At 56.1% G+C, this 10,938-nt stretch overlaps 3 protein-coding genes across 4 annotated transcripts in view; 2 read left to right on the forward strand and 1 right to left on the reverse strand.

Annotated features, from left to right (window-relative positions):
- The first annotated feature begins 2,843 nt into the window (after nucleotides 1-2,843).
- Lta (lymphotoxin alpha) lies at nucleotides 2,844-4,631 on the forward strand. Of its 2 annotated transcripts, none has more exons than XM_005389323.2 (4): nucleotides 2,844-2,988; nucleotides 3,259-3,366; nucleotides 3,452-3,545; nucleotides 3,757-4,631. In XM_005389323.2, exons 2-4 carry the CDS (start codon nucleotides 3,268-3,270, stop codon nucleotides 4,155-4,157), a joined length of 594 nt encoding a protein of 197 aa, XP_005389380.1. In that variant the 5' UTR covers nucleotides 2,844-2,988; nucleotides 3,259-3,267; the 3' UTR covers nucleotides 4,158-4,631. The 2 variants fall into 2 exon arrangements, with proteins under 2 accessions (XP_005389380.1, XP_005389379.1); XM_005389322.1 differs by having other exon boundaries at nucleotides 2,844-2,880.
- A 1,263-nt stretch (nucleotides 4,632-5,894) lies between these two features.
- On the forward strand, nucleotides 5,895-8,527 carry Tnf (tumor necrosis factor). Its single transcript, XM_005389324.2, has 4 exons — nucleotides 5,895-6,215; nucleotides 6,755-6,803; nucleotides 6,989-7,036; nucleotides 7,321-8,527. The coding sequence occupies exons 1-4, from the start codon at nucleotides 6,030-6,032 to the stop codon at nucleotides 7,737-7,739; spliced, it is 702 nt and encodes a 233-aa protein (XP_005389381.1). The 5' UTR covers nucleotides 5,895-6,029; the 3' UTR covers nucleotides 7,740-8,527.
- Nucleotides 8,528-9,593: 1,066 nt separating this feature from the next.
- Nucleotides 9,594-10,938, reverse strand: part of Ltb (lymphotoxin beta (TNF superfamily, member 3)) — a gene marked incomplete in the record, with an annotated part of 3,008 nt that continues 1,663 nt past the window's right edge. Inside the window, 1 exon segment of the mRNA XM_013516928.1 lies at nucleotides 9,594-10,938.

A 10,938-nucleotide genomic window follows, 5' to 3' on the forward strand; every position in this document is an offset into this window, starting at 1 on the left:
TGTCTTTTATAGGAGTGTGGCATGCTACTTGTGAGGAATGAGGGAAGGGTGCGTCCAAGCCCTGCAAAATGAAAAGAACTAATAGCTAAGACTAGCGAAACTTTCAGGCAAAACCACCAGGACTCAGAGGAGAAAAAGAGAGTGAGTAGCCCATGCACACCCAGAACATTAGCTACATGTCAGAGCACACCGAGGTCCTCAGGAACCTGGTGTCAGAACAGCAGCGTGCCCAGTGGGCAGAGGGGATTTAGCCTCTGTCACCACTAGTCCCAGCCCTCTACAGCCCTCCATGAAATCAAAACAGCAAAGGCACAACAATATTTGAAGTGGCCGGCTGGTATTACAGTATCTCAGTCTTATAAAAGTGAATAAAATCATGTTTAGAAACTTCGCTTTTTTAAAACCTGTAATTTAGAAGCTAAGTGAAAACTGACTTAGGTACAAAATTGTTCATATCCTGGGCATGGTGGTGCACACCTGCAATCCCAGCACCCAGGAGGCTGAGGCAGGAGGATCACTGCAAGTCTGAGGCCAGCCTGGGCTGCAAAAGTGAGTTCAAGGACAGCTTGAACTGCATAGCAAAACCCTCTCTCAAAAAGACAAAAAAGATTTAAAAAAAAAAAAAAGAATGTTCATATCAATGTTTTTCACATCAACCAAAAATTGGAAACTGGGACAGGGGTATAGCTCAGTGGTACAGTGCCTGCCTGGCAAGCACGAGGTCTTGAGTTTGATTCCCAATACCAAAAATAATAATAATAATAATAATAATCATCATCATCAAATACCTATCCATCAATTCAAGAATGCACCAAAGCATATTGATAAAAGAGAATATTATATTGCAATGAAAAGTCTGCTGGTACAGGCAACCGTAGAGATGAATCTTACAGATATAATGTTGATCAAAAAAGCTAAACACAAATGAGTATATTCCGTATGATTTCACGCAAATGAAACTGGAAAGCAGGAAGAGCTAACACTTGCTGATGGAAGTCAGGGAGTAGGTGGTTATCTTTGGGGGTGTGCAGTGAGAGAGGCCACCAGGGAACCCACTGGGGACCTGAAAGTGGGTGGAACTGGGTAGCAACTCCATGGTCACATAGAGATGGACGCATCCACCAGCCACACACTCAGTAGTGGGCACCTCGCTACCTAAGTTATACATGCTTTATTTTTCTCATTGCTGAGACGAAATACCCGACACCCAAAGTTAAAAGGAAAAGGTGTATTTAGCCGGGTGTGGTGGCGCATGCCTGTAATCCCAGCACTCAGGAGGCTGAGGTAGGAGGATCCTTTCAAGTTTGAGCCCAGCCTGGGCTACAAAGTAAGTTCAAGGCCAGCCTGAACTGCATAGTGAGACCTTGTCTCAAAAAAAGACAAGAAAGAAAGAAAGAAAGAAAGAAAGAAAAGAAAGAAAGAAAGAAAGAAAGAGAAAGAAAGAAAAAGTTTATCTCATTTTGTAGACATTATTGTAGATAATAAAAAGTTTATTATCCCATTTTGTTTCAACCTATAACCACCTGGCTCCAAAGCAGCCTGGCATGGTGGACAGGCATTGAAGAGGTGGTGGCAGAAGGTAGCAAGGGATGGATCTTAACAGCATCTTGCAGCCTCTTCTATCCTATCCAGGCCGCTTAGGGCGGGCAACACTCACACCCTTAATCCTAGTGCCCTTGAGCTCCGCACTGCACCACAAATCAATCCCAGTCACACACTTAGATCCGGCCCCCTCCGAAAGTGTCCCACCTACAACCGCAGGAGGCTTTGGGGGACATCTGACACAGCCACAACACACATCAATGCAGGAGAAACGTCTGGGGGCACAGCTCGGGGGTGAGCTCGACATGTGCAGGCCTGGTTCAATCCCTAACACCAACAAGGATGGAGGGGAAAGAAGACCAATCCCGAATGACTTTATTTCTATGTTTTGGGGCGCTGAGGATTGAACCTGGGGCCTCGCACAAATGAGGCAAGCGTGCTGCCATCGAGCTGCACCTCCAGCCCCTGAAAGCGGTGTTGGCCCTGCAAGTGCAGCTTCAAGGCAGGTCCCCTGGCTGTCTCTCCGCCTCACCAGAGCACCTCTCTGAGTGGAATTCTGAGGCTCCCCTTGTGCAGAACCTTGGGGGCCTGGAGTGTGAATTTGGGGTTCTCTCAGTCTGATCTGTTGGGTCACGGAGTGGGGGGCATCCTTCGGGGATGGAGTCAGACCTGCCTGGCTCTGCCTGGGCCCATGTGTGTGAGTGCACGGGTCACCTCTGCGTAAGGGACCGAAACAGTCGTCTGCCAAGCCAGGACAGCTCGCAGCGGGCAAGGGGCCCCGTTCGTGTTGGCACGAGCCTCAGGCACACATAAAGGTGCCCCGCCGGGAGGTACGCAACGAGCTTCTTGATCTGAGAAGCACACACACTGGGACAAAGCACGACTTCAGTCTTTTGGGCAGGGCTGGGGTGCCACGGAAGGAAACGGGCAGAGAGAAGCCTGTGACCGGCCAGCGGCACGGAGCTGTTACACAGGAGGGCTCTTCAGGGAGCTGCACCTCCAGGCCACAGCCCAGCCGCTCCCCTGTGGCTCCCAGAATTGCTGTCCCTTCCCTGGAACTCCTAGGCCCGGCCTCCCTCCCCGGCTGTCGGGGCCCACGGTCCCCCCGACCCCGCTCCCTTTCCCAGAACTCAGTTGCCTGAGGCCCCGGCCTGCGGTTCTCTCCTAGGCCTCAGCCTTTCCTGCCTTCGGCTGAAAAGGCAGCACCTTCTAAGCTCTGGGGGCTTCCCCAAGCCCCAGCCCGACCTAGAACCCGCCCGCCGCCTGCCACGCTGTCACTGCCGCTTCCTCTATAAAGGGACTCAAGCGTCCCTCTGGGCCCAGGGCCCCGCACAGCAGGTGAGACTCTCCTACCCCATCTCCCGTCGCCTGACACCTCGGTCCCGCCCTGCAGCATCCTGCCCCTCCTGCTCCCCTTGCAGTCCGCCCGCCACTGCCTGGGCCCAGGTGGGTTTGGTTGGGGTTTGTTCCCCAGCGGCACCTCTTCATCTGCCTGCCTCTTTCTCTCTGTGCCTGCCACCGCTCTCTGCTTCTGTGCCATCCCTCTCTGCTCCCTTCCTGCCTCTTTTCTTCCCGCCCACCCCCTCACCCTGGGTCTGGCTGCCTGTGTCTCGGCCCTTCTCTGCTGCCCTCGCCACACGCGGCAGGCGGCGGGCAGGTGGGTGGGAGGTCTGTCTTCCGCCGTGCGCCCCGCCCCACTCACGTCTCTCCCCGCAGGCTCTCCCCATGTCACCACCTGGATGCCTCTACCTCCCGAGGGTGTGTGGCGCCCCCCTCCTCTTCCTCCTGGGGCTGCTGCTGCTCCTGCTGCTGCCTGGGGCCCAGGTGAGGCAGCAGGACGAGGGGGGCTGCTGGGGTGGCCCAGCCCGACCCGGGTCCCTGCAGACTTCTCAACTCTCTTCTCCCCTAGGGACTCCCCGGTGCTGGCCTGCCCCCCTCAGCCGCCCACACTGCCCGGAGGCATTTGGGCTATGGCTCCCTCAAACCCGCTGCTCACCTCGTTGGTAAACTTCCACCCGGCCTCCCCAGCTGTCCTCCTGTCCCCCCACCCAGGGACCCAAGTATCCACCCCTCCCAACTTCCCCCACCCCAAAGCCAGGGACCCCCGCCCCAATCCACCGTCCCTAGGAGCTCAGCTGTCCGGTGCCTGCTTCCTGGGGGTGGAGACCTCTGACCCGGATCCTTGACCCCACCCCACCCCATGGCTCTTCCTAGGAGACCCCAGAACAAAGAATTGGCTGCGCTGGAGAGCAAACTCAGACCAGGGCTTCCTCCTCAATGGCTTCTCCTTGAGCAACAACTCCCTCGTGGTCCCCGCCAGTGGCCTCTACTTCGTCTACTCCCAGGTGGTCTTCTCCGGGCACAGCCACTCCCCCAAACCTCTCTACCTGAGCCACGAGGTCCAGGTCTGCACCTCCAGGTACTCCTCCCACCTGCCTCTGCTCAGCGCCCATAAGAATGTGGATCCAGGGCCCGAGGGACACTGGATGCGCTCCATGTACCAGGGAGCGGTGTTCCTGCTCACCAAGGGGGACCAGCTGTCCACCCACACCGAAGGCGTCCCCTACCTCTTCGTCAGCCCCAGTAGTGTCTTCTTCGGAGCGTTCGCTCTGTAGAACTTGGAAAAACCCAAAAAGGAAAATAATTTTGGGTTTCAAGGCCTTCTCCATTCTGACCATTCCGAGGGTCACCGCCACCCCTCCTCTGCCCCTCCCAGCAGCTCAAGTCTCCCCCACTCAAGTCACCCAGAGCTTTGGCAGCAGGACCCAGGCACTCCTGGGATCAGGCTCCCAAGAACCCGCCTGCTGGCCTAGGTGGGCCCGGACCCGGCCGTGGAGGAAGGACGCTGGCCGGATGGCTGGAGGCAGGGAAGGAGGACTATTTATGAAGGAAACTTTAAGTTATTTATTTATGGAGCCTGGAGAGAGGCCCCAGAGACAGAGCTCGAGGAGGCCGTCAGCGCTGAGAGAGCAAGGACGGTCTGGGTGGCTGAGGGGCTCTGGAAGGAAGCGAGAGGCTCTGCAGTCAGCCGCTGCTTCGCCCGACACCCACGAGGAGCCACCTGCACCCGGATGAAGCCCAATAAACCTCCTTTCTCTGAAACGCCGTCTGCCCGTGTCTGTCTGGGGCGGGAGAGAATTTCCAGGTCTCCCTAGGGGACAGAGGGGAGAAGGAGGCAGGAAGGGGCCGGGGAACTGATGCAGGGCCCTCATAGGGGCCAGGCAGCTTGACTCTGCAGGGGACAGGGAGCCAAAGGGAAATGGGAAAGTGGGCTGGACCCCGGGGAATGGGGCCTGAGGCCTCTGGGAGCTGCGGGCTCACTGCGGGCTGAGTGAGGAGGGCTCCCCCAGGTTTCCGGGCAGCGGGTCCACACGGAGGGAAGGGTCGCATATGGAGCCCTCGGGGAGACACAGACCCTGAGGAGCCTCCGGCACTAGTGGGTCTGGGACACAGTGGGCATCTGAGGAAGCAAGGCCACATGAGGCGCAGCTTTGTGAGAGACACCTGGGCCTTCATTGTTCCTTGGAAGCCAAGATTGAAAGCAGCAGTGTGAGACTCGGGTCAAAATGAAAGTAGAAGGTCGGCCCCATGGGGTCCGTGAATTCCCAGGGCTGATTTCACTCCTTCTGGGGCTGTCCCAGACTTGTCCCCCACCCCAGGCCTCCAGACTCTGGGTGTGTGCAGGCAGTCTCAAGCTGCCCCGTCCCCAGTTCCTTCCCTAGGAGCCCACCCTGTGGTCTCTCCCTCCACTTTCTGTTTTGTTTTTGTGTGTTTGAGACAGGGTCTCGCTATGTACTCCAGGCTGGTCTTGAACTCACTATGTAGCCAAGGGTGGCCTTGCATTCTCAAGGATCCTCCTGCCTCAGCCTCCTGCATGCAGGGATCATAGGTGTGCACCACTATGCCTGGCTAAGACTCCACTTTCTGAAGCCCATCCCATATCATGTTTTATCCTCCTGTGAGTCCCATGTGGAAATCAGAGGGAAACAGGTCCCCCAGTGAAACAGAGATAATTAACACTGGAAGGCAGGGGAAACTGGGGTCCAGCTTCCAGGGTCCTACATTCACAGTGGCAACTGCCCAAGAAGTTCGCCTCCGCATCCGGGTGGGGAGGTGAGGAGGATCCTGGATGCCTGGGTCTCCCCAACTTTCCAAACGCCCGCCCCCGTGGTGGAGAAGAAACCGAGACAGAAGGTGTAGGGCCCACTACCGCTTCCTGCAGATGAGCTCATGGGTTTCTCCACCAAGGAAGTTTTCCGCTGGTTGAATGAGAGTCTTTCCCCGCCCTCCTCTGGCTGCAGGCTATAAAGGCAGCTGTCTGCACACCAGCCAGCAGAAGTTCCTTCTGCGAGGACACCAGGGACCAGCTAGGAGGGCGAGAAGCGCCTCCAAACCTGGAAATAAGCCCACACACTCCAGACAGGCGGGTTCCGTCCCTCTCACACACACTGCTCCCGGACTCCACAGCTCCCTCTGCAAAGGACGCCATGAGCACAGAGAGCATGATCCGGGATGTGGAGCTCGCGGAGGAACAGCTCCCCAGGAAGGCAGGGGGCCCCCAGGGCTCCAGGCGGTGCTGGTGCCTCAGCCTCTTCTCCTTTCTGCTTGTGGCAGGAGCCACCACGCTCTTCTGCCTGCTGCACTTCGGGGTGATCGGCCCCCAGCAGGAAGAGGTAAGTCCTCCTGTGCTCTGACCTGGCTGAAAAGAGGGGAGGAGAGCGAGAGAGACGGGGTAGGGAAAGGGGTGCGCTGACAGGAGGGCCGGGTTGCCGGGGGGGAGAACATGGCGGAAGATGAGGAGGCAGCAAGAGGTGTGGAGAGCCGGGGAAGAGAAAGACAGAGGCAGGACATCCCCCACACACGCTAGTATTCAGCCAATAAATGAATGAATGAGCGAGAAGATAAACACATAGAGAGATGGGGAGGGAGATAGAGGATGTGGGCAGAGGGATGGGGAAGAAATAAGTGATAAAGATGGCCAGATAGAGATGTGGAGGTAGAGATAAAGGCAGACAAGCGAGGCGAAGAAGGCTGTCCGGCCCACTCACGGGGCTTCCGGGTTGCAAGTGAGAGAGACGCAGAGTGGACGAGTGGATGAACGAATGAACGAATGGAGACAGAACGGCAGCCACGGAGCCCACGCTGGAGAAGCGGCCCGCAGTTCTCCGTGGGGACAGCTCCTGCCATGCTAACCTTCTCCTTCTCCCCACAGTTCTCCGGTGGCCCCCCTTTCAGACCGCTGGCCCAGACACTCACGCTCAGTAAGTTTCTCCAAAGTCTCTCTCCTAAACCTGGGTTGGGGTGGCAGAGTTGGTCCTGGGATGGAAGCAATGGGGGAACTTTATAGAGTTTTGGGTTTTCGGGGGGAGACGAAATGAAAGGCAAAGAAGACATTTTCCGGGAAGTTTAAGGATCTCACATTTTTCCCCTCCTCTTTTCTCCACAGGATCAGCTTCTCAAAACGGGAACGACAAGCCCGTAGCTCACGTTGTGGGTAAGTTCTCTGAGCACATGTCTTGGGATGAAGGAGCAGATGGGACGCAGAGGGACAGGATGTGGGGCTGCCCGGGCTGAGAGCAGGCGGGCCTTGGAGACAGGGTGTAAGGGACCCACGGGGAGGGCAGGGGAACAGGCCGAGCTTGAGGGGGATACACCCAAATGGGATGTGGGGAGGCAGGAGAAACCGGAAGTGGAAGTGGTGGGCAGAGCTTGAGGGCCAGGACGTGGAGAGCGAACCAACAGGGTCACACTGACTCACTTCTCCCTCCCTCCCTCCAGCAAACCAACAAGCACGGGAGGAGCTCAAGTGGCTGAGCAAGCGTGCCAATGCCCTCTTGGCCAATGGCATGGATCTCAGCGACAACCAGCTGGTGGTGCCGGCGGACGGGCTGTACCTCATCTACTCCCAGGTCCTCTTCAAGGGCCAAGGCTGCCGCTCCTACCTGCTCCTCACCCACACCGTCAGCCGCTTGGCCGTGTCCTACCAGGACAAGGTCAACCTCCTGTCTGCCATCAAGAGTCCCTGCCAGAAGGAGACCTCAGAGGGGGCCGAGCTCAAGCCCTGGTACGAGCCCATCTACCTGGGAGGCGTCTTCCAGCTGCAGAAGGGTGATCAACTCAGCGCTGAGGTCAACCTGCCTGAGTATCTTGACTTCGCCGAGTCGGGGCAGATCTACTTTGGAGTCATCGCCCTGTGAGAAGGACAGACGTCCATCCATCCCTCCCCCTACAGTTCCTTTTATTATTCTCTCCTTCGGGTCCCCTCATCTTCTTCTGGCTCAGAGAGGGAAATAGGGAGTCAGGGCCAAACCCCAAACATGGAAGTTTCAACAATACCACCGCTCAGAAGCCCGGGGGGCAGGGACGTGCGGTACAGACCATGGGGTACTCACTAACCACCACCAAGAATTTACACTGGTGCTTCCGGCACTCACGGGGGCTCACGGTTTGGACCCCTGAATTCAATTTGGGACATCTGGAAGGTGAGGTCCGGGAAGCCTCTGGCTCGGAACACCCCTTGGGAAGACCTCACCTAGACCTTGACATGAGTGACCCCCCCAGGCCTTGCTCTCTTCAAATGCTTCTGGAATCTTCCCTGAGCTCCCCGCACCACGTAGGGCCAAGCCCCTCTATTTATGATTGCACTTGTATTTATTATTTATTTATTATTTATTTATTTACTGATGAATGTATTTATTTGGAAGGTTAAGAGTGTTTAGGGGCCTGCCACAGGAGCAGCCTTGGGCCAGACATGTTTTCTATGAAAACAGAATGAACTGTAGGCTGTTCCCACCTGGCCTCTCCCCGGCCTCTGTGCCTTCTTTTGCTTTTGTTTAAAATGAAGTATTTATCTAACCCAGTGTCTTAATAATGCTGATTTGGTGACCAACTGTCGCTGCATCGCTGAAACTCTGCTCCCCAGGGGAGCTGTCTGTAATCGCCCTACTGGTCAGTGGCGAGAAATAAAGATTGCTTAGAAAAGAAACACGTTCTCTGGCATGGACTTCCTTCTGCGTCTGTCTCTCCCTGAGGGTGGGAAGCCACACGCTGAAGACCTCTCATGGGCGTTAGATGTCTGGACCCAGACCCAGTCCTCAGTCTCCCAGAGCCCAGGAGTCCCTTCACATCACGGTGCAATACCCTCCCTGCGCCAGGGAACAGGAGCCAGCCCCTAATTACCTTTCCCTCAGGGCCTGGGAACTTCCCGCTCTGGGAATTCCAAATCCCTGTTGGGAAAGTACTGCAGCTCTTTCCAGCTATTGTGGCCGGGAGGAGCCACATTCTCTGGTAACTGAATCACAGCCAAGGGACTTCCAGAGGTTCAGGTGTCTGGGCCGCACATCCCTGGATCCCAGCCACCACCGCCCCTAACCCTGTCCTAACTGTGCAGCTGAACCAGTCAACCTCAGCTGCCAAGGGGGCAGGATGCCCACCACACTTGGGCCCGGGGGAGAAGAGGAGACCCAGCCTCCGTCACAGCCCAGCTTGGCACTGGGCACGGTAGGCACTCAGTAAATTCTACCTACTTCCTTATCCTGCGGCCAGCTGTCTGTCTCCTGACCTCTCAGTGGATGAACTTCAAGAGACTAAAGAAAATTTTAAAAAACAAAGAATGGGAGTTGGGGGTGCAGCTCAGTGGAACAGCTCTTGTTTAACATATGTAACACCCTGGGTTCCATCCCCAGCACTGCAAACCCAAAAACCAAAAAACCTCAAGGAATAAGATGTGGGTGAATGACCCAGTTATCATCTTGATGTCACTGATCTTTTTAGAGATGGATGAGAGGTGTGAGCTAGTAAACTGGAAAGAGAAAAGCATCCCTGGTAAAGGCAAAATCACTCGCCGGGTGTGGTGGCACCTGACTGTAATCCCAGAACTCAGGAGGCTGAGGCAGGAGGATTGCTGTGATTTCCAGACCAGCCTGGGCTATGAAGTGAGCTCAAGGCCAGCCTGAACTATCTCAAAAAGAAAAACAAAAAAAATTAGTCAAAGGCAAATGCTAGGCCCTGGGCTTAATCCTCAGCACCCACACACACACACACACACTTGATAAAATATTATAAAGATTTTATTCAAGGTCGTGGCTAGTGGCACAGGGATTGCTGCAGTTGGGAAGGGACGAGGCTCAGCTCCAAACAGCATGGGCAAGTGGGAACGGAGAGCCACGGGAGAGTGGGGGGGCCAGTGATGGAAAATGACTATGACAGAAAAAGCATTGGGGGAGGATTCTGCTTAAGATCTGATAGGGTGCTGAGAAAGCCCAGGGTGATCGGCCCCACCTGGAGGAGCGTGGAAGATGAGGACCCTGACCAGATATGGGAGGTGATCGGATTCCATGGGAAGAGTAGTGGATTTTCACAAAACGGACCTAGCAGGGTTATTTGCTAAAACTGAATTTTACAAGGAAGTGTACGCAGGCCCATAGGAGAAGATCCAAAAGCCCAGTTAAGGTTTGGTCAAGCAAAGAATCATTGTAACCCACCCACCCATTGAGATGGCTCTGCTGGACACAAAACCAAGGAGGAGACATTGGGCTGGTGGTGCACATCTGTAATCCCTGCAGTTAGGACGCTGAGGCAGGAGCATCACAGAGAGAGAGAGAAAGGAAGGAAGAAAAAGGAAGGAAAGAAAGGGAGAGAGAGACAGAACTAGAGATCAAAAACAAATATGGAGTCAGACAAGGAGCCCCAAAGAAAAGGAAGCCCCAGGCACAGAAGTCAGGCTTTCCTTCGTGGTGGGTGCCAGGCAGGGGAAAACCAGCCCTGTGGTATGCTGCCAAGGTGGGTGACCCATTGCGGTGACCTAGATAGGGCCTTGGGTCCCCTCTACTTCCTCCAGCCTGGGCCCCAAAGTGGGTCAGGATGTGGGGCAAGTCCTGTCACTCATACGTGCCCGCTTTGGGAAGGAGGTCCGTGAGCAGGCACGAAGGGCGAGGAGGTTCCATTGCTCCAACCCGCGGCCTCAGTTTCCCGGGTTCGGCCTGGTGTCTGCAGGGTCCGCAGGCTCCTGCCTCCTGCCTGTACCCCTTTAACCCCCGCTGCCATTCCAGAAGAGCTGCCTGTGGTTAGGGGGAGGGCTCTCGGGTCCCAGCAGAGCACAGCTGCTGGACCGGCCAGCGCGGCCCTGGGCCACACTGGGGCTCCCTGTGCGTGTCTGAGCCTCGCCTTCCTCCCGAGGACGACCCCTGTCGCGGTGGGGCAGAACCGGAGCGGGGTTTGGGCCCTGAGATGCCCGGGCTTGGAAGAAGGCCTCGCTCCTGCGGGGGCCTGGCATCGGGAGGCCAGGGTGGGGCAACCACCAGGGCTGGGAGCAAAGGCTTTTCAGGGTCACCGATGCCTTCGAGCAATGGGAAAAAAACTGGAGACCAGCGACCCCACGCGAGCACGCCCCAAGGA

The sequence above is a fragment of the Chinchilla lanigera genome, unplaced genomic scaffold (genome assembly GCF_000276665.1).
Source record: "Chinchilla lanigera isolate Chin_1 unplaced genomic scaffold, ChiLan1.0 scaffold00036, whole genome shotgun sequence".
Taxonomy (NCBI): domain Eukaryota; kingdom Metazoa; phylum Chordata; class Mammalia; order Rodentia; family Chinchillidae; genus Chinchilla; species Chinchilla lanigera.